At 37.8% G+C, this 21,150-nt stretch overlaps 2 protein-coding genes across 4 annotated transcripts in view; both read left to right on the top strand.

Annotated features, from left to right (window-relative positions):
* The window catches only part of LOC127441450 (uncharacterized), a 26,633-nt gene extending 18,886 nt beyond the window's left edge, over positions 1-7,747 (top strand). For 2 of the 3 annotated variants that reach the window (XM_051698899.1, XM_051698900.1), the window contains exons 2-7: positions 575-670; positions 926-1,065; positions 2,848-3,130; positions 3,328-3,509; positions 5,230-5,288; positions 7,392-7,747. In XM_051698899.1, coding sequence (XP_051554859.1) covers positions 575-670; positions 926-1,065; positions 2,848-3,130; positions 3,328-3,509; positions 5,230-5,288; positions 7,392-7,542 — 911 coding nt within the window. In that variant the 3' untranslated portion in view covers positions 7,543-7,747. The remainder of the gene's footprint in view (positions 1-574; positions 671-925; positions 1,066-2,847; positions 3,131-3,327; positions 3,510-5,229; positions 5,289-7,391) is intronic. The other variant, XM_051698901.1, reaches the window with a different exon arrangement.
* A 2,446-nt stretch (positions 7,748-10,193) lies between these two features.
* Positions 10,194-15,734, top strand: LOC127441446 (bone morphogenetic protein 2-like). The gene is made up of 5 exons (XM_051698894.1): positions 10,194-11,591; positions 13,718-13,854; positions 13,958-14,080; positions 14,695-14,890; positions 15,035-15,734. Exons 1-5 carry the CDS (start codon positions 11,294-11,296, stop codon positions 15,460-15,462), a joined length of 1,182 nt encoding a protein of 393 aa, XP_051554854.1. The 5' UTR covers positions 10,194-11,293; the 3' UTR covers positions 15,463-15,734.
* The last annotated feature ends 5,416 nt before the right edge of the window (positions 15,735-21,150 follow it).

Genomic DNA, 21,150 nt, shown 5'->3' with positions numbered 1-21,150 from the left:
ACGTGAATATAGCAGTCATTCAGTATCATGGTACCGTTTTTATAAAGTCAGGATTTAGAAAACCTGGATTTATCAACTAAAAACCAAGAATGGTTTTTGTGTAAAATGAATTGGAAATATTTAAGATTCTGCATTATTTTTAGGTCAGTAACTGAATAAGTAATTTTTCAGTTCAACTTATCATGCAAACTGTTATGCTGTTTATATAATTCTAATGTAAAATATTGAATTACATTATTAAAGCATTTTCACTAGTGCTCTCAGACTTTTGAACCCCACTGTATATAAATATGGTAATCATTCAGTACTGTTGTATACTTTATGTGCCATGCTATAACCATCTGATACCATCATTGTGCCATGGAACCACCAAAGTAGTTTTATACAGTTGCACAGGTTGCCTTACATGTAAAACAAAGCTAAAATGACTTGAATTCTAATTCTAATTTGTGACAGATCAGGTACTGGATTTTCTATGTACCGTTTAAGAGTAATGCACTTTTTCCTTCAATGACCATTTTTAGTTGACCAGAGGGTATTGCACTAATATCACTTGTGTGTGTGTGTCATTCAGCTGCAGTTGTTTTGGTTAAAAACACCGAATCTAGAAACCTGTTCACAGAGCGCGCGTGCTGCAGACGCCAGAGTCACGTCATTTACATCGGCAAAGGTGAGTTTTGTCGCCCCCTATCGGTCGTGTCTGCAACTGGCCGCTGAAACACACGATGAGATTATTGTATTGCAAATCTATTTCAGTTGTTTGAAAAAATGGGAAAATAGGATAGGTTTTGAAAAACCTGATTGTGCTGTGTGTGTGTGTGTGCGTGCGTGTGTGTGTGCAAATTTTGTGAATTTATTTATTTATTGTAAATTATATGTCAGTTATTATATGTCTTTATTTATTACCTTCGTTTGTATTTTACAGATATTTCTGGCAGTCCTGTAAATGTTGATGTGGGTATGTGTAAAACGCATTGTGGCCAATCAGCGCATTCTACGTCATTTGAGGCGGGTCTTTGGGACTCCAAATTTTCCTCAATGCTCGATTTCTTGCGGAGCAAAAAGGTAAAGCGATTCCACAGTTGATCGCACGATGGAGACACATTTCATTTGTAAAAAAAAAAAAAAAAAAAAAAAAAAAACATATATATATATATATATATATATATATATATATATATATATATATATATATATTGTTATTTTTCTACCCTTCCCTCCGGTGCATTTAAATATTATATTATTTTTTTAGCTGTACTTTTTAGATGTAGAGAGCAAGTGACTACTATTTATTTTCCAAATTAATAATTTACTCACTTATTGTTTCATTATATCATATAATGAACACACACACACACACACACACACACACACACACACACACACACACACACACACACACACACACACGCACACATATATATATATATATATATATATATATATATATATTGGCCATGACAGGGTCTTGATCCGGTGATCCTCCATCCACACCTTGATTGACCTGGCTGTGTGGCATGGAGCATTGTCCTGTTGGAAAAAAACAATCCTCATAGTTGGGGAACATTGTCAGAGCAGAAGGAAGCATGTTTTCTTCCAGGATAACCTTGTACGTGGCTTGATTCATGCGTCCTTCACAAAGACAAATCTGCCCGATTGCAGCCTTGCTGAAGCACCTCCAGATCATCACCAATCCTCCACCAAATTTCACAGTGGGTGCTGAAACTGTGGCTTGAAGGACTCTCCAGGTCTCCATCTAACCATTAGACGACCAGGTGGAGGATTGGTGATGATCTGGGGGTGCTTCAGCAAGGCTGCAATCGGGCAGATTCATCTTTGTGAAGGATGCAATAATCAAGCCATGTACAAGGTTATCCTGGAAGAAAACTTGCTTCCTTCTGCTTTGACAATGTTCATCAACTCTGACGATTGGATTTTTCCAACAGGACAATGCTCCATGCCACACAGACAGGTCAATCAAGGTGTGGATGGAGGAGTACCGGATCAAGACCCTGTCATGGCCAGCCCAATCTCCAGACCTGAATCCCATTGAAAACCTCTGTGATCAAGAGGAAGACTGATGGCCACAAGCCATCAAACAAAGCCGAGATGCTTGAATTTTTGCGCCAGGAGTGGCATAAAGTCACCCAACAGCAATATGAAAGACTGGTAGAGAGCATGCCAAGATGCATGAAAGCTGCGATTGAAAATCAGGGTTAATCCACCAAATATTGATTTCTGAACTCTAAGTTAAAACATTAATATTGTGTTGATTAAAAATAAATTTGAACTTGTTTTCTTTGCATTATTCGAGCTCTGAAAAAACTGGTTATTTTGAGCAGTTGTCATTTTCTGCAAATAAATGCTCTAAATGACAATATTTTTATTTGGGATTTGGGAGAAATGTTGTCAGTACTTTATAGAATAAAACATACCTATAAATAGTAAATCCAGAGAAACTGATATACTTTATAACTTTATATAACATATAAAATATATGTTAATTAAATTCATTAATTAATTTAATTAACATACATTTTTAGATTAAGACTAATGAATTTTATGAATAAATATATTTTAAATAAATCTTTATATAAAATGAATAAATGTTATATAATTATTTATTTTATTTCATTTATACAATCCATGACAGTTCAATCAACCCAGCTATGTATTTTAAAAATGGCTGAAAAGGAATAGGCTGAAGCAAAAGCTTATTATGCCTACTCTTTTTACCTCTCCATTTTTATATTCTCTCTTCAATATCTTCATCAACAGTCCATTTTCACAACTTCAAGAAAACAGAAGAGAATCACAACTAAATATTTTATTCCATAACCATTATAGATGAGACAGCTGGATCCCTCATCTTCATCCTCAGGGGCCACAGACCCCATCAGCGGGCCCCCGTCCTGTGGTCTGAGCTCCACGTGTGAGCCTGCTGGGGTTCGAGTGGACAGAGTGATGCTTTATGAAGGTCTTCGAGAGGTTGAAATCATTGAAGAATGCCACTGTGAAACCAAAATGAGCCAGTGTGTGCGAGCTCCAGCGCTAAAAACATACTACGCTCAAACACCATATGAGACTGTTATAGACGTGGGCAAATGTGTGGGGTTAAAAGGTGCACCAGGTAAGAATATGGGAGATAAAAAGTCAACAGTGCATTAATCAGTGGTTCTGCAATGTCATTTACAACATATATAGTAATGAGAGAATATTATCTGAAGAAAATTAAACTGGAACTTTTTGTACCAAGTAGCAACCATAAAAAATCAACTCGGTAATGATCGGTAATGATCCTCATCATAATTCTATTTTATTTTCCAGAGGGATTTTCATGCGTACCCACTAAGTTTGATTCCGCCCTCATTGAGACTCCAAACAAAGTGGAGTTGATTCAGACAGTAGCTCGATGTGAATTAATGGAGGGATGTTACCGTATTCCATATGTGGAGTATCATTACGAGATCACATACGGCGATGATGAAGTCAAAGTAGAAAGCCTCAAGGTGAGTAAACCAACAAACACCTGCTAATACTTCATAGAATTTGTTTCCACAGCAAGACTGAGTCATGAGGGCCTTTCACTGGACAAACCAAAAAATATAGTCTTAACTGCAATTCATTTTATATAATGATGCCTTAGTCGAGTGTACTGGGGTAGCTGAAATGAAATACTTTTGGTATGACATGCTATACTTCATCTAAGACTATTTTAAACAGCATTTTGCTAATTATTTTTATTATGAATGCAGCTTTTATGCCGTCTTTAATTGAGAGACTACTTGAAACATTTGCATCTAATAAAATGCATTTGTCACCCTGCCAGACCATTAAAAATGAATAAGTGAAGGCAAAAGTTTATAAAAAATGGTGAAAACTGGACATAAGATTTTTAATTTTAACCTGCACTCAAACAACTAATTTTAATATTCATGCATCTCAATTTCATAACACAATTCCATCAATTTTAATTAAGTAATCTTTAAGAAAATAAAAATATACGGTATACTTTTAGTTAAATGTAAAGCTATAAATATTTAGAATTTTTGTTGATTTAATTTAGTTAAAAATGACATCATTTGAAATCGAAATGTGTCCATCTTAAAAATAGGCTAAAATATTTTTTGATTTTAAAGTCTTGATGTCAGACTCAGTGGCGTAGCCAAGGGTGATGGCCGGGCCGCCCAAATTAGACCCAGTCCCACCCAGAATATCAGAGATTATGTTTTGACTCCAAATATATATTTATAAAATAGTTAATCCATAAATTCTGCTTTCTGAACGTGTGAAAGGACTGTTTGAATGCGCCGCCTTTCAACTTTTCTGGAAAAAAAATTGGGGCAAAAATTTGGCCCATCCATTTTTATTGAGGCCCACCCAAAAGTAATTTCCTGGCTACGCCCTTGCTTGAAGAATGTGTGGTTTCATCCTTAAATCCAGTGCTAAGCAGAGAACCTCACCAGTAAATCAAGTTTGTAAAAGAGGAAATTAGTCATTTCCATGTGATCCTTGCCTAATATGATTTCCCCATTTGTTAGTCCTAAAGATTGGGGTCCTGATCCATTTCCCCCCTGTAACACGTCCAATCCACATCTGCTGACTGGAGGACTATTAAAAGTCTGATATGAAATAAGTCTAGAATAACTACTTAATGCTTTAAAATACATAGCATACTACTTTAAAAATAAATTAGCTACACTAAACACATGTGCATTTCACAAAGTTGCATAAGAAATTGAGCAAATAACATTGGATGCTTTGATTTAATGCAAAAGCTCTCCCTTAAACTTCTGAAGGTTAACTGCATGACATCAGTCAGGGCTCAGGGCAAAAATGCCACAGAAAGTGACAAAAATGCAATGAATTCCTCACTTATTTAACCGTTGATATCGTCATCATATTCTGTTTAGAATGGATATGAAGTATTTGACCTAAATGGATGGCATGTTGTGTGTATTTGGTTAGAGGAAGATGCCCTCATAAAGTTAAGAACGCCACTGAAAATCAATTCCACATAAATGATAGCCATGTAATTGTGTTTAGTCTTCACATACTGAAGTGTGATGCAAATCAACAGCTTGATTATTGAAGACATCTGTGGCAAATTCTCACTGTCTGTGCAAAAGGTGCGAGGAGCCCACAAATGGTCCCCACAGGTGCCGAATCAAAGCACTTAGCATGTTAACAGCCCGTCGCTTCTCTCTTGTGTTGCTAATGTTCTAACAGGAAATAGACGTGGGCAGATGTTTGGGGAGCTGCACCTCAGGGAGCCAATGTCTTCTCAGGTACATGCTGAAGATCCAACCTTACACACACAGCTAAGCAAACACAAAATCACCCACACACCCTTTATAGTGTGCACTAAAAAACACTTGTATTCAGAATCAAGAAATGCTTTGTAACATTTTGACAATACAAAAAGAAAATTTAACGCAGATCTAGTTAATAGACAAAGACAGTAAAATATAAAAAACTACAACAGTATTTACAAATTGCAAAGCATGTTTGGCGTGTAGTTATACATTATATATTTTGAAGACTTTAACTTTAAAAAGGTGCATTAGGGAGGCATGGGTATCTCAGCGAGTATTGACGCTAACTACCTCCCCTGGAGTCACGAGTTTGAATCCAGGTCGTGCTGAGTGACTCCAGCCAGGTCTCCTAAACAAACAAATTGGCCCGGTTGCTAGGGAGGGTAGAGTCACATAGGGTAACCTCCTCGTGGTCGCGATTAGTGGTTCTCGCTATCAATGGGGCGTGTGGTAAGTTGTGCGTGGATTGTGGAGAGTAGCATGAGTCTCCACATGCTGTGAGTCTCCGCGGTGTCATGCACAACGAGTCACGTGATAAGATGCATCAGAAGTGGAGGCAACTGAGACTCGCAAAAAGGTGCATTAGGTATTTTTATATTTGCTTAACTGGCCAAATACATACGGAGCCCCTTAGAGGACAGAGCGGGAATTATTTTAAATGAAATATGTTTGCGTGCCCTCACAATAAAGCTGTTCAGTCGTGACATCAATTTGTAGGTGAACCCGGAAGTCTAACTCGCCATGCGTTGCCTCTGGATTTTCCTATGGGTTTTTATAATGGAGTTTTCAGTTTAGGAGTAAAGCAATTGTCTGTGGTAAACATTACTTGGTGATACGTGAACGTGAATTTTTAAGCCGCCGTGTGTTTTAAAAAAAAGTTTGCAATACGGCTTCAAAAATCACATTTGAGGTGTAATGAAAGTGTGAAATTTATGTTGTAGAACAAAACGTTGACGTATCGTCAAGTAATGTTTACCACAGACCAGGGGCGGGCCAGAAGGGTGACACGGGGTGTCAGCTGCCACCCTAAAAATAAGCTTTGCCACCTCAACTCAGACCCTGCTCCTGTCCTGGAGATGGTGCAATACGGTCTAACCCGTCCGTGTTGCAACATTCCGGCAATATTATTATTTTAGTAAAACCATGTTTTAAAAAACACGGTTAGTCTACTACAGACATGGTTACTACAATAGTACTATAGTAAAACCATGATTTCCACCTAAAACAAACAAACAAACAAACAAAAAAACAGTCTACAAGATTACAATAGTAAAGCCATGTTTTCCTGCCAAAAAACAATAAAAATGCAATAACGAGGGAACGCGAAACTATTTCTGAAAACAATTCCCGCCCTGTCCTTTATCGGTGCAGTTGAAGTATCACTCAAAAGCAAACGTGTTTAGTTCAACCCGATCTCATGAAAAGTCGTACATAATTTATGAGTTGGCTATTTCGTATGGTCTCGCACGATGTTGTTCGCATAAACTCGTACGACTTCATCACGTGCAAATTCCCGGATGTCTAATGCGGAAGTAAGCGGGAGTTTCACACACGAGGCGTTAAGCACATACTTATTAATATTATGCCCTTACCCAAACCCCTTATCTAGACTTAACCAATCAGTAGAGTGCGTAAACATGATAGGAAGCTGTTGTGTGTGACAGAAGCAAGTAATTGTCACGTATTAGATGGAAACGATGTCCAGCGACGTCATTGGCTATAGTGAAAGTCGCAGTGAATTCAAACGAGTGCAGTCGCACGATATCATACGAATTAGCCAAATTTAGAAAAGTCGTACAAATCCTGATGATTTCACAGTGAGAGTGTGTTGGTTTAGTTACCGACCCTATTCTAAAAATACCCGCAGGCGTATTTGTCACCCATGATGATTCCTTTTGTTCCGCAAACAGGGGGTTAGAGTAGGTTTGTCAAACCTACTATTCATTTTTAGGGGTAAGACTTTTTTGAGAGTGGAAAATGACTTGGTGAACCTTTTAGTTAATTACATAAGTGTCGTCAGTGTTTTGTGAATGTTTTATCTAACACACCCCACACTTGTTTCGTGTGTTTTTGCAGGAGTGCGTCGAATTTGGGTGAATGTTTGTTGAGGGCTGAAGGACAGGGCAAGGCTTGTGTTCCTCAAGACTACGAGAGTCACACTTTCCTCAGTCAACATGGCCAAATCCGCACTGTCCTGGCCATCACTTCCTGTCTATGCCAGTCTTGAACACAGCGCCCACTACTGTAACACTCCACCAACTGCAGTGCATTAAGACGGAATTTAATGCACCCCTCTGATGTTGCATGAACCCTATGCCGGGTTTGATATAGGGACATTTAAAGAAGCAAGCTGCAATTATGCAATTTACTCTTGGCAAATATTTCTGTAATATATGTAAATTATGTAAAAAGTAATTTGTAAATAAAATCTATGCCAGTGAAGGAAAAAAATGCAGTCTATCATCATTGGATTTAAATAAATACTGGACAATGTGCACAGAAAACTAAAGAATGATACACATGCAATTCATGTTGCAATTTTAAATCATGTTACAAACCAACCAATAAGATATTAGCAAGAAATGCAAATGATAAAGAGGTGTATTACATGCAGAATTGCATAAAATGCTACAGATAGATTCCATTACATTGAATTGCTCAAGAAGCCTTCACTAGATGCATCTGTTTTAAACAATTTCCGACCAATCTCTGTCTTACCCTTTATTTCCAAAATAATGGAAAAGATTGTGCTTATGCAGCTTCAGATATTTCTAAAGAACAACCACATTTTTGAAACCTTTCAGTCTGGTTTTAAATCTTCACATTGCACAGAATCGGCTCTTCTTAGAGTTTTAAATGACATTTTAGTAGCTACAGATTCAGGTGATACTGTGATTTTAGTTCTTTTAGATCTGACTTCAGCGTTTGATACTGTTGATCATGCTATACTGCTCTCCAGACAAGAATCATGTGTGGGCTTAAAAGGGAATGTTCTTAAATGGATTAAATCCTATTTAACTGATCGTACTTTCTCTGTCAAGCTGGGCAAAGTGACCTCTTCTGTGGCCCGCCTTACCTGTGGTGTGCCACAGGGCTCTATTCTTGCGCCAGTGCTTTTTTCTCCATATATGCTCCCTCTGGATTCCATTATCAGAAAGCATGGTATCTCCTACCACTTCTGCACTGATGACACTCAAATCTACTTACCGGTTAAACGAAATGACCACATTGCAATACAATCTCTTCTAGCTTGCCTGGAGGAAATAAAAGATAGGCTAGCCAAAAACGTTTTATTTTTCAATGAAGATAAGACAGAAGTGATTGTCTTTGGTCCTACAGACAATTTTGATGTCAGTAACGCTGATTGTGGAAATCGTAATGCTTTTCTCTCTCCTCAAGTTTGATAGCCAGCTGAAATTTGACAAACATATTAGTGCTGTCATAGGTTCCAGTTTCTTTCAGTTACGTCTACTCTGTAGAGTTAGAGATAGCAGCTCATGCCTTCATCACTTCTCGTCTGGACTACTGTAATTCTCTCTATTGTGGGATTTCCAAATCTCGTAATTGCTCGACTCCAATTAGTCCAAAATTCAGCAGCAAAATTTCTCAAAGGAGGTCGGAAGTATGATCATGTTACCCCCGTTTTAAAATCACTTCACTGGCTGCCAGTTCAAGCTAGAATTGATTTTAAAATTCTCTTGTTTGTTTATAAATCATTACACAACCAAGCTCCCAGTTACTTATCAGACTTGCTATATCCTTACAATCCACCTAGAAGTCTGAGATCCAGTAATCAGTATCTCCTCGATGTCCCACGCTCGAGGCTAAAGCACAGAGGAGGGAGAGCCTTTTCGGTTGTGGGTCCTATTTTATGGAATAGTTTGCCTATCAGTATCAGATTGTCACCTTCAATATCTGTTTTTAAATCTTCTCTTAAAACTCATCTCTTTTCACTGGCTTTTAATAGTATGTAATATCCTGGTCTTGAATCGTTGTGTTTTTATGATTTTGTACTGTACAGCACTTTGGTCAGCCTTGATGCTGTTTTTAAATGTGCTATATAAATAAAAGAACTTGAACTTGAACAATTGTGTAATGAATAAAAAATTACATCAATAAAAGTAATTAAGTAAAAATGTGTATTTGATTAAAGACTACTTAATTTTATGGAATTGTGTCATGTAATCGAAATGCGTAAATCTTAAAAAAATTGAGTGTAGATAGACAGACAGACAGATATATAGTTAAAAAATATTTTTGCCTATTTTTAAGGTTTATGCATTTCAATTTCATAACAAAATTCCATTAAATTAAATTGTGCAATGTTAAAAAAAAATTGTAATTAACAAAGCTTAACATATATACTTTACATATTTTTTTATTTCAATACAGATACTTAATATTTTTTTATTTTGTTATGAAATTTAAATATGTACTTCTAAAAAGAGTTTTTGAGTATAGATAGATAGATAGATATATTTCAGACCATTTTTAAAGATTTTTTTTTTTACAATTCATGCAGCTCAATTAAATTAAAATTCCATTAAATTGAATTGTGTAATGTTTACAAAAAAAAATTACAATTTTTTTATTTCATTAAAGACTACTTAATTCATTTTTTTTTTTTTTTTTTTTTATTATTTTATTCTGAAATTGAAATGCGCAAATCTTAAATATTTTTTTGAGAGTATAGAGACAGACAGACAGGTGGAGCATTGCAGTACAACACACATTACAAGAAATGCAAAAAATAAAAAAATATATATCACAAATACAGTGATATGTGCAATTGCACACAATTTACAAAATAAAACACAGTGTATGTCATGTTTACAGACCTTACACATGCAGGTTTCAGTGGAACATTTCTGCTTCGTTGCAATTGTGTCTGACTTGTGACGTCCAAGTGAGTAAATTGCAATTACAACATCCAAGGACACAACTTGTGTAGTATTTGCACAAGTTTAATTCAGTCTTTGGGGGTTTGAGAGGCATAAAGGATGCTTTGCTTGTGGCCTCCTACTTTGATTTGAGGGTCAAATCAATTTGGTCCCCTTAGAAGAGAAAACTCTGGAGTAGGCCTAAGGCGTTTATACTATTTTGATTTATAATCTAGTAAATGAGCACACTTTTGGGCTTTACGAAAAGGCACCCTTCTTTTGCATAATATAACAAGAGCTCATGCAATCAATTAGGCGTATGCAATCCATTAGTTCAGTGCGAGACGGATCAGGAGATTCAAACACACTGTGACAAAGACCCCTTAATGAAAACAAACAATTACAATCAGATCAGAAATTAAACCAACCTCACTATTGATTCAAACTAAGGGAGGAATGAGCCCATTTATGCAAATATGCATTAATGCTTTCATTAACATACGTGCCAGGAGAGATTTTTAAACCATTTCACTTTGGCTCTTTAAAATTAGGTTTGTTTTTTGGTTGCGATTAACATGAACACACAGGGCACATGCTGGAGCCTTCTCTCAGTGTTCGTCGAAATAATTGGTGTTCCTGTATCGCATTATCCTCGTTTGTCTTAATTAATGGATTCATTTGGAGGGAGGTTAACCACCTGCGGTGCGCAAACGGTGTGGAAAAAGAGGCTCTCCGGCTATCCAAATTCATTTGGGTGACCAAAATGTCCTTTAATAAAAATAAATATACTATAAATCTACCTTTTATTCTTTAATGTACATATTTAGGGATTTGAAGAGCCATGCAAAGTTGATAAACACTAATTTCCTCACAGGATCTGTCGGAAGGACCACCAGTCCCGTTCGCACCTTGTTAACACCGCTATTAGATTTGCTTTACGTGCACTGATTGTTGAATTACATTTGCGACTAAATAGCAGCTCTTTATGGCTGTTGACCGAAGACTTAAGAGAAAGACCTTGCCAACATCATATAAAACAGTGGCGATCCGGTGCTGTTCATTCAGTCGAGCTCCAGCATCCAAAGAACATCTCACATCATGTTGCCTGCAGCCATCTGGATCTCCATGGTGGGACTCGCCATCAGCAGATCTTCTCCGAATTACCTGGGAAACCACTTTACCGTGGAAAACGAGTCTGAAGAAGTGCGTTCAGAGGCGATTAAAAGGCTTTTGGAGGTGTTTGGCATGGAGGACCCTCCTGCAACTCTGGTTCGGGGGCACAAACAGCCTCCTCAGTACATGCTGGACCTTTACAACACCGTCGCGGATGTGGATGGAGTCACCAAAGACCCAACGCTCCTGGAGGGAAACACGGTCCGCAGTTTCTTCAATAAACGTAAGATATTATTTAGCGGATTCACCTGAAGCGGGACAGTAAAAATGAGAGGGGAAATACTGGAGGGCGTTGTTTGTGGTCAACGACGTTTTTACATTCCAAGAAGTGTAGTTCAGTTGTCTTAATTAAAAGCTGTATTAGACGTACATTAAAGTATTTTAAATGCATTGCCCAATCTAAAAAAATATGTTACCAAATACTTCATACTTCAATACTTATATATAAGTATATATATATAATATGCTAGACCATTGTAATTGTTAGTGTAGTTATAGGCAAACTAAAAGTGTAAATGGAGGACTCGATGGCCGATATCTAGACAGGATGGCCGATATTCCCGATAAACATCAAATCAGATGTATGCCAAATTTTTAAAGTGAAGCAAACTCTAATGTCATGCAACATTAACTCCAATTTGCATACACCTCAAAAGAAAAAAAAAACCTTGAAAACAGAAAATGTTGACTAACCATTACCAAATCCATTGGTAGCAGGGGCAAAATGGCCATCAGGAGAACCGGGACTTTTCCAGGTGTGCCGGCCGTGAAACTGGGCCGAACCGGTGGCAAAAAGCTGAAACGCGCCACCGCCTTAAGGCCGTTTCACACAAGTGGAATCTGCCTCTTTCTCTAGTAGAGGAAGTGTTTTGTGCAGTCAAGGTGGTGCTCGCATTACGGTTTCGGGGGCGGACACTGCCATAGTCAGGGGTGGACTGGATTTGACATAGAAACTGGCCCAAAAGATGTTGAGTGGGGGCGGGGTCTCTTTTCTGCATATGGCTGCCCCCTTAGGCATATAGCGGTGCCATTTTGAGGCCCATTCTGCATAACGCGGCGGCTCATTTCAGCTTATCGCGGCCCATTCAGCCCATTTCGCTGCCGGCCCACCAGCCCACCCAGTTCTCCCAATGGCCGGTCCGCCCCTGATCGGCCCCAAAGTGCGTCGGCCCACCAATCTGGTATGCCAGATTACCAATCCAGCCCTGGCCATTACAGTCAACAAGGACACATTTGTTTTTAATTTTACAAATGATACTTGCCCTGGCAACACTCTGTTGAATAAACTAAAAGGTGACTGGCCAAAACAGATTTTAAACTAGGCTAAATTTGTTTCTTTAACTGTTTATATAGTTCATATAGTAGTTAAATCAAATCAGTAATTAATCAGTTAATCAGTAATTAAATAATGATCAGTTAGTAGACAAAATAATGATTAAATAAAACTGGCACTTGTGATTATTATTGACTTGTGTCTGTCTAACCTGCCTGAACCTGATGCATATTTTCACTATGTACATCATTCAACCACGCACAATAATGTATTATATGTTGTTATTTATAATTTCATGGGAATTAAGTAAATATTGTGTATGGTTTATAACTAGCATAACGTCACACATGGTTAACTAGGACAATTTGCACGTATTTTTACCTGGCAAACCAACACTCACAATCTCCCACGCTATGGATTTTTTATTTCTATCTCTGTATGAGGTTTTTGATGTGTCATACAACTCAGGAAATTCCATTACATTTAAAACGATCTTCTCCTCCATGTTTTCAGCACTCTGATATCAGCACAGTGAAATGTTCTATGATTGGTTGTTAATAATCTGTTCGATGATTGGTTGAAGCCGACGCAGCTGCCGCTGCCGCTCACAAAAAGATAAAATATTTCTACCTCTCGTGGCGCCTGTCCCGAAGAACCGTGCATGGGAAAGCGGCAGGATATTGGGTGCAAGCGCCGCCTCTTGTGTCGCTAGCAAAACCGCCCGCGATTTGCCGCTTTCCATGTGCCACTCATTGAAAATGAACTAGATAGGTGCGCTTGACGTGCCCCGTGTGAAATGGGCTTTATGCTGAACGGCCCACGAATGGCTGAAGAGGCCGCAAAAGGCACCGTGATATGCCGAAGGGGGCCACGATTTGGAGAAAAGGACAGCGACACTCCCACCCCCCCTCCCCCCACGCTCAACAACTTTTGGGCCAGCGACACCCCCCTAGGGTTAACCCTAACCCAAAATTGTTGATAATCCTCGAATCTGAATATTGAGCAGTCAATGAATTTAAGTGTGTAAAATTTTCCTTTCAAATCTCACCATACATTCTCTCGCCATCTCTGTTCAGTGCATAGTGAACAAATTGAGTTCCTCTTCAACTTGTCAACGGTTGCCAAGAGTGAGAAGATCCTCACAGCCGAACTCCATCTTTTCAAACTCAGACCACAAGAGTCTCTCACCTTTACCAGACACCACTTCTGTCAGGTAAGCCATTGAGCCTATTTACTGACTTAACGGAGAATTCTAGACTTGAAAGCTTTTAAATACAAGTCTTCGTGTTAATAATTTCAGTGATGTTTTTATTCAGGTCAGCGTCTATCAGGTTCTTGATAGCAGCAAAAAGAACGTCTCACAAGGGAAGAAACTGCTCTCATCCAGGCTGGTCCCCATCCACTCAACTGGCTGGGAAGTTTTTACCATTACTCAAGCTGTAAGTATACACTAAAATAGTGGTAGACCGATATATCGGCCGATATTTCCAATAGATTTGTCAATGGATAGTCAGAAAGTTTTTTTCCTTTTCAAGTTTTTGCAAATTTGAGCAAATATTGCATAAAATAAATCTTTGTTTAACTCTGGAAATTTTGTGTACATCTGATTTGCTATTGTTAAATTGTATTATCAGCATTTATATCGGCCATCCTACTCTCGATATCGGTATCGGCATCAGCCATTGAAAAACCCCTATCAGTCGACCATTACACTAAAACTCACACTAGAGATGTTCTCATATTTGGCAGATATAGAATATATCTATTAAATATTTTATGCACTATCGACCAATTTTGACCAAAATTTACACCTTAACACTTCAGACTAGCAAATGAGACACAACATGCCAGCAATGGTCACGTTAACATAGATTTGCTTGAGATAGAGCAAGAAATGTATGCATCATATCTTAGGGTTCCCACATACCCAATTGCGCCATCCCAGCTGGTGGAACCAGCATATGTTTTGTTTCTGTTCTTCAGACATTGTTATGAATCTGCAAATACACTTGCATGTTTTCCTTAATAACAAATGCTATGTTTTCTCTCAAAGGTGAGATCTTGTATGTCAGATGAGGGCCGTAATCTGGGTCTCCTGGTCACGGTGCGGACTCTGGCAGGCGTTCAGACTGACCTGAAAACTGTGCGTTTCACATCAGGCCGTAATCACCACCACAGTAAACAGCCCATGCTGGTTCTCTTCACCGATGATGGCCGACAGGCAGGGTTTCTGGAGGGCACTCCTAAAGGTACGGTTGCTCTGAAACATAATGAGACCTCCATTAAGTCTCCAAAACTGTAAGCGCTTAAACCATACTTTGGGCTTACATCAGATTGTAGGGATCCAAATATTCAGACATCTCATTCTAAACTAAAATTCTCTTCCTCGCCAGGTTCGGACGATTCTCCTGTGGGTCCCAGTCTTCCCTTTCCTCGTCTTCCTCTGCCATCAGCCAACCGTCGTATCACTCGTTCCCATGATTATGATGAAAGCATTGAGAAGATGCCATGCCAGCGTCTGCCTCTCTACGTCGACTTTGAGGAGATCGGTTGGTCCGGGTGGATCGTGTCTCCACGTGGTTACAACGCCTACCACTGCAAAGGTTCCTGTCCATTCCCTCTAGGTCAGAACATGAGACCAACTAACCATGCCACTGTGCAGTCTATCATCAATGCTCTCAAGCTGACCAAGGGCATAGAGACCCCTTGTTGTGTACCAGACAAACTCTTCAGTATTAACCTTCTGTACTTTGACGATGATGAGAATGTTGTGTTGAAACAGTACGATGATATGGTTGCAGGTAGCTGCGGATGCCATTGAGTAATTTTACTGATCTCTGTTCAGTCCATAAGCACATGGCAAGCTAACATAATGCGAGCCAAGAATTTAGATCTCTGTTACTGGCAAAAGGTTTTTGCTGTTTACACCATGTGGAGCGATGCAAAACTGGACTTTTGTGGCGAGATAAACTCAGGGGATGCAGTTGAGTTTGTTTTGCTGAACTGTAAAATATGTAAATAGATACATTTTAATATATGCAAAGAGTTTGCCGTTGGTCACTTGTAAAAGATGTAAATTTGTATATTGCATGTCGGGAACTATTATAAAGTCTAAATAAATTCTTACACAAAAATGATGGATGGAGTCCAGTTATATTGCCATGTATTGTATTATGTTTTTATGAATTAAACGGTACATTCGTGCGGTGGTGTAGGCAACTGCAAATCTTGGGGGCTACACCGTGAGCCGTGAAAGAGACTATTTAGCAGAGATGGGCCACTTCTATTAAAATTAATGGGAGAAACTGGAACGCCCAACGGTCAACGGATGTAGAAAAGGAGGCCAGTTTTACAGGTAAAAGAGTCAGTCACCTTTTAGTTTTAGATACAGACATCGCCTGTCAATCAACTCGAGAACGCGCATGCGCATTATCTAGACAAGCCGGGAAAATTTATTTTAGTGTAATCTGAGGTAAAGAAGCACAATTAACGATACCAGTGTTGTCAGATTTTACTGCTGGTTTGAAATATGTTCTTTGATCGTAATCTTGGCCAAACGCCTTAGAGCGTTTCAAAGATGGCCGCCGATTGGACTGACTAGCTAAAAAGACTTTGGCCGTATCCCATATGGCAGTGCATTTGTGTTTATTTTATAATTGAGCATAAGATCTTCACCTGTGGGCAATGACACTCCTTAAAAGATTTACATTAAATGATGAGCCTGACCATATCTAGATCCCACTGCCGGAGGTGGGTAGAGTAGCCAAAAACTGTACTCAAGTAAAAGTACAATTATTTAAAAATAATAATTACTTAAGTAGAAGTAAATGTGTTAACATAAATACTTACTTGAGTAAGAATAAGAAAGTATCCAATTAAATGAGTACTCAAGTAGTGAGTCACTCGTTATGTTTACAAATGACATAATTGACGTTAACTCCCTACATTCCAGTACATAATACACATTTAACGTGTTACAGAATTATTATTATTATTATTATTAATGGAAATTCTGCCATCATTCACCATCACGTTGTTCCAAACCCGTATGATGCAACACAATGAGGAGATTTTAGACAGAATGTTAGCCTTGGTCACCATTTACTTTCAGTGAATGTGTTTTTTTTCTCTCTATATTTTGAAAGTGAATGGTGACTGAGACTGTCCCTAACATTCTGTCTAACATCTTTTGTGTTCCACAGAATAAAAAGGATCACACGGGTTTGGAACAACATGAGGGTAGGAAAATGATGATGGAATATTAAATTATGGCTGAGCTGTCACTTTAAAGGGGTAGTTCACCCAAAAATGAAAATTATCTCATCATTTACTCACCCTCATGCCATCCCAGATGTGTATGACTTCTAAAGATTTTTAGAAGAATATTTCAGCTCTGTAGGTCAGTACAATGCAAGTGAATGGGTGCCAAAATTTTGATGCTCCAAAAAGCAAATGCAGGCACCATAAAAGTAATCCACACAACTCCAGTAGTTAAATCCATATCTTCAGAAGTGATATGATAGGTGTGGGTGAGAAACAGATCAATATTTAAGTAATTTGTTTTGCTAGACATTCTTCTCCCAGCCCAGCAGGAGGCGATATGCAGAGAAGAATGCAAATCACCAAAAACACAAGAAGAAGAATGTGAAAGTGATCTGCTTCTCATCCACACCTATCACATTGCTTCTGAAGATATTGATTTAATTGACACTGGAGTCTTATGGATTACTTTTATGCTGACTTATGTGATTTTTTTTAGCTTTAAAATGTTGGCACCCATTCACTTGCATTATATGGACCAAAAGAGCTGAGAAATTCTTCTAAAAATCTTCATTTGAGTTCAGCAGATGAAAAAAAGTCATACACATCTGGCATGAGAGTGAATAAATGATGAGATAATTTCTGGGTGAACTATGCCTTTAAGGGCTCTTGTCTGATCTGGATGAATTTGTCAATAAGAAGAGAGGTTTGTAAAACTTTCTAGTAATTATTACGGTGAAAATGTGAACAATGTCCCACAGGGACATTATATATAATGCTGAAATATAAACCAAAGCAAGATCATGTTTTATCAATGCATACATTTGCTATTTCATTGCTTTTAGTTGTTAGTTCAGTGTAGTTACAGTTTTCAGTGTCGAAAGAATTTAGATAATTAGTTCTGTACACGGTACCGCCGCTCCCTAAACGCAGAGTACGCAGCCTGCGTAGGGCACCACGCACAGAAATGCTGTCTGTTCGTGCTCCAGTTGTCAATTACATGTTCGACAGAGCAAAAGGCATTTACACTTAACGTGGATGTTTACATGGATTTATACAGTTAATCAGCCCGAAGTAGCTGCAATAGTTTCCAGTACCTCCGCGAGGGCGCGGGTTAATTGCGTATATGACATGCGGGACGCGGGACAAAGCACACTGATATATTGCTGCACTGATTTAAAAATGTACACTTAAAAACTGATGTCACAAGAGCCCATATTTACAGAATCACCCTGAAAATGACCATCACCATATCAGAGAAAAGCCCGCGTTATCATTAGATCCATGACTTACCTCAGAGTGCTGCCTTAAGTTGGAGTTGCAATTTTAATCTTGAAATATCTGCTTGACTTGGTGTAAAATGGTGTTCAGTGATGAAACTATTCTCTTTCAATGTGCAGAGCAAAGAAAGTGTTTCACTTAGTTTGAAAAGCTTGATGCTGCAGCAGTGATGGACTCGGCTTGAGTGACAGTCTGTGACATCGTGTACAGCTGTGTGAACTTCCGCTGTCGTAAAAGTCCCATTCAATAATCTCTCAATAAATTATGCATTAATTAAAATTAAACCCAATAATGTAACGACAGGAACGCCGCCCATTGTAATGAAGTAAAAGTACATTTTTTAAATTAGAAATTTACTTGAGTGAGAGTAAAAAGTACCCACTTTTAAACCTACTCCCCATTCATTTGTATGGCATCCGCAAACTGTGTCATACATGTACCAAAACCGCTCTTTTTGAGGTTAAAACATGAAATGAAAATGTATTTTGAGTCTATTAAACTTTCAAAAAACGTAAGAACTAATCAGGACTGTTGTATGAGGACTTTGGACTCAATTTGGATTGAAATATTTATAAAGGACTGACCCTGGCCTGTTGTATTGTTGTGTTATGGCAATGTTGTTGTTGTAATGAACATTTAATAAAATAAAAAATAAAATAAAAAAGTGTCTCACGTGATCCAAATTGACCATTACGCTTTCTTTTATGGTAAAGCCCTGGAATCTCTGGTAGAGCCTCAGAGGTGAGAATCTCCATAGCGATGCCCTATCACACCCTAGCAACCTCATAAGCATGCACTGGCAACTAAACACAACACCCTAGCACCCTAGTGGTGAGTTGTGCATGTGCATTGAAAGCTTTTTATGTCATGGATAAACATCCATTTACCATCTGAATTTTGTCCTTATGATAGCATATGTCAAGAAAACTGAATGAAGTGCAGTGAATTTAAACTGTAATATACCCCAAGACTATCAGGTGGTCACCATTGGGATCATACAGGAAAAGTGCCAACAATGGCAACAGGTGACAGGTAGAGGACACACTGATATTAATCATATAGTGTTCAGAGAGAAAGTACAAGTAAAGTGAGAGGAGAGGTAAACAGAGAGAGGAAACTCAGGGTAAAAGGTAACAGGTAAATAGGTACAGGGCTTCCACAGGATCATCTGATACCATTCACCCTCTGTTGCCAACCAATTAAACTCACAATGGTCAGACAATGCATGAATGCTTGCATATTTAATGCCATAATTGAGATGCATTTGTTGGTTTTGACACAATATGCATTAGCCTGGATGATTTTCATGGGATATTTGGTCAAAATACTCCATTAGTATAATTATTATAAAGTCAGGACGAAAGGCTGAATCTCACAAAAACTATCAAGAACATGCAGGTCACATTTCACCCTTTAAAAAAACCAAACAATTAAGATGTTTTGCATTGTGACATTCTTTCCCCCATTTCTCATTATCATAATGCAAAAATATCTTCTCCTCATTATAGCAATGTTTAAAACAAATAATATTTATATTTAAAAGTCTTAATGGTACTAAAATAGGCTTATTTTTATTTTTTAGGTGAAATGCCGACCTTATGAAAGGCTTTGTGAGATTTGCTCCATTTATTTGTTTGTTTGTTTTGTCGTTTTGGCAGGGAATGCCGAACTGACGTTTAATCTGGGGCAGGATATGAATTATAGATATCGACAACTCAATTCTCACTATAATGCTAATTCTTGATATCAGGAAAGGAATTACTACTAGCGAAAGTGCTCATTTTTTATATCAGTAAATACATTTGTACTAGTAAAAACATTAATCCTTGATATAAATAATGTCATTACTCGCAGAAATACACATTCTTTATCAAAAATACAATTTTAACTAGTAAAAAATGTAATTTTGGATATCTATAACTGCAATTTCACAATTAACTTTCATTCACTCCTGTTCAAAATGCAGTTACAGATATATATCATTAATTTCTTACTATCAGCAATGCACTTTCTTACTAGACAAATGCTGTTTTTTTATATAAATAATTACATTGCTACTCGTGCAAATGTCCATTCCTGATATCAATAATCAAATTGCAACTAGTAAAAATGCTATTTTTTTTTTTATATACCTGTAATTTGGGTTTCACTAATGACAATGTTAATTATTACTGATAATAAAAATTATTAACAAAATGTTATTACAGATATCTGTTTTTATTGTAACTAAGAAAGCCTTTTAGGTATTTTATTCTCCAATTTATTAATATCTTAAATACCAAATCTAATATGTGCATTTACAGATATCAGAAACCAGCATTTTCACTAGTTAATTACTTTTTAAAGGGACAGTTCACCCAAAAATGAAAACTCTCTCATCATTTACTCACCCTCATGCCATCCCAGATGTGTATGACTTTCTTTCTTCTGCAGAACACAAATGAAGATTTTTAGAAGGATATTTCAGCTCTGTAGGTTCATACAGTGCAAGTGAATGGTGACCAAAACGTTGAAGCTCCAAAAAGCATATAAAGGCAGCATAAAAGTAGTCCATATGACTCCAGTGGTTTAATACATGTCTTCAGAAGTGATATGATAGATGTGGGTGAGAAACAGATCAATGTTTAAGTATTTTTTAACTAACAATCTCCACCTTTGACCAGCCCCGACAAGTAGGTGGTGATATGCATGAGGAATGCAAATCACCAAAGAACAAAAGAAGTATGTGGAAGTGAAAGTGAAAGTGGAGATTTATAGTAAAAAAGGACATAAATATTGATCTGTTTCTCACCCACACCTATCATATCACTTCTGAAGACATGGATTAAACCACTGGAGTCTTATGGATTACTTTTATGCTGCCTTTATGTGCTTTTTGGAGCTTCAACGTTTTGGTCACCATTCACTTGCAATTTATGGACCTACAAGATCTTACATATTCTTCTAAACATCTTAATTTGTGTTCTGC

This window comes from Myxocyprinus asiaticus, chromosome 5 (assembly GCF_019703515.2).
Source record: "Myxocyprinus asiaticus isolate MX2 ecotype Aquarium Trade chromosome 5, UBuf_Myxa_2, whole genome shotgun sequence".
Taxonomy (NCBI): Eukaryota; Metazoa; Chordata; class Actinopteri; order Cypriniformes; family Catostomidae; genus Myxocyprinus; species Myxocyprinus asiaticus.
The sequence above is the reverse complement of the archived record's forward strand: the minus strand, read 5'-3'. Positions and strand labels throughout refer to the sequence as shown.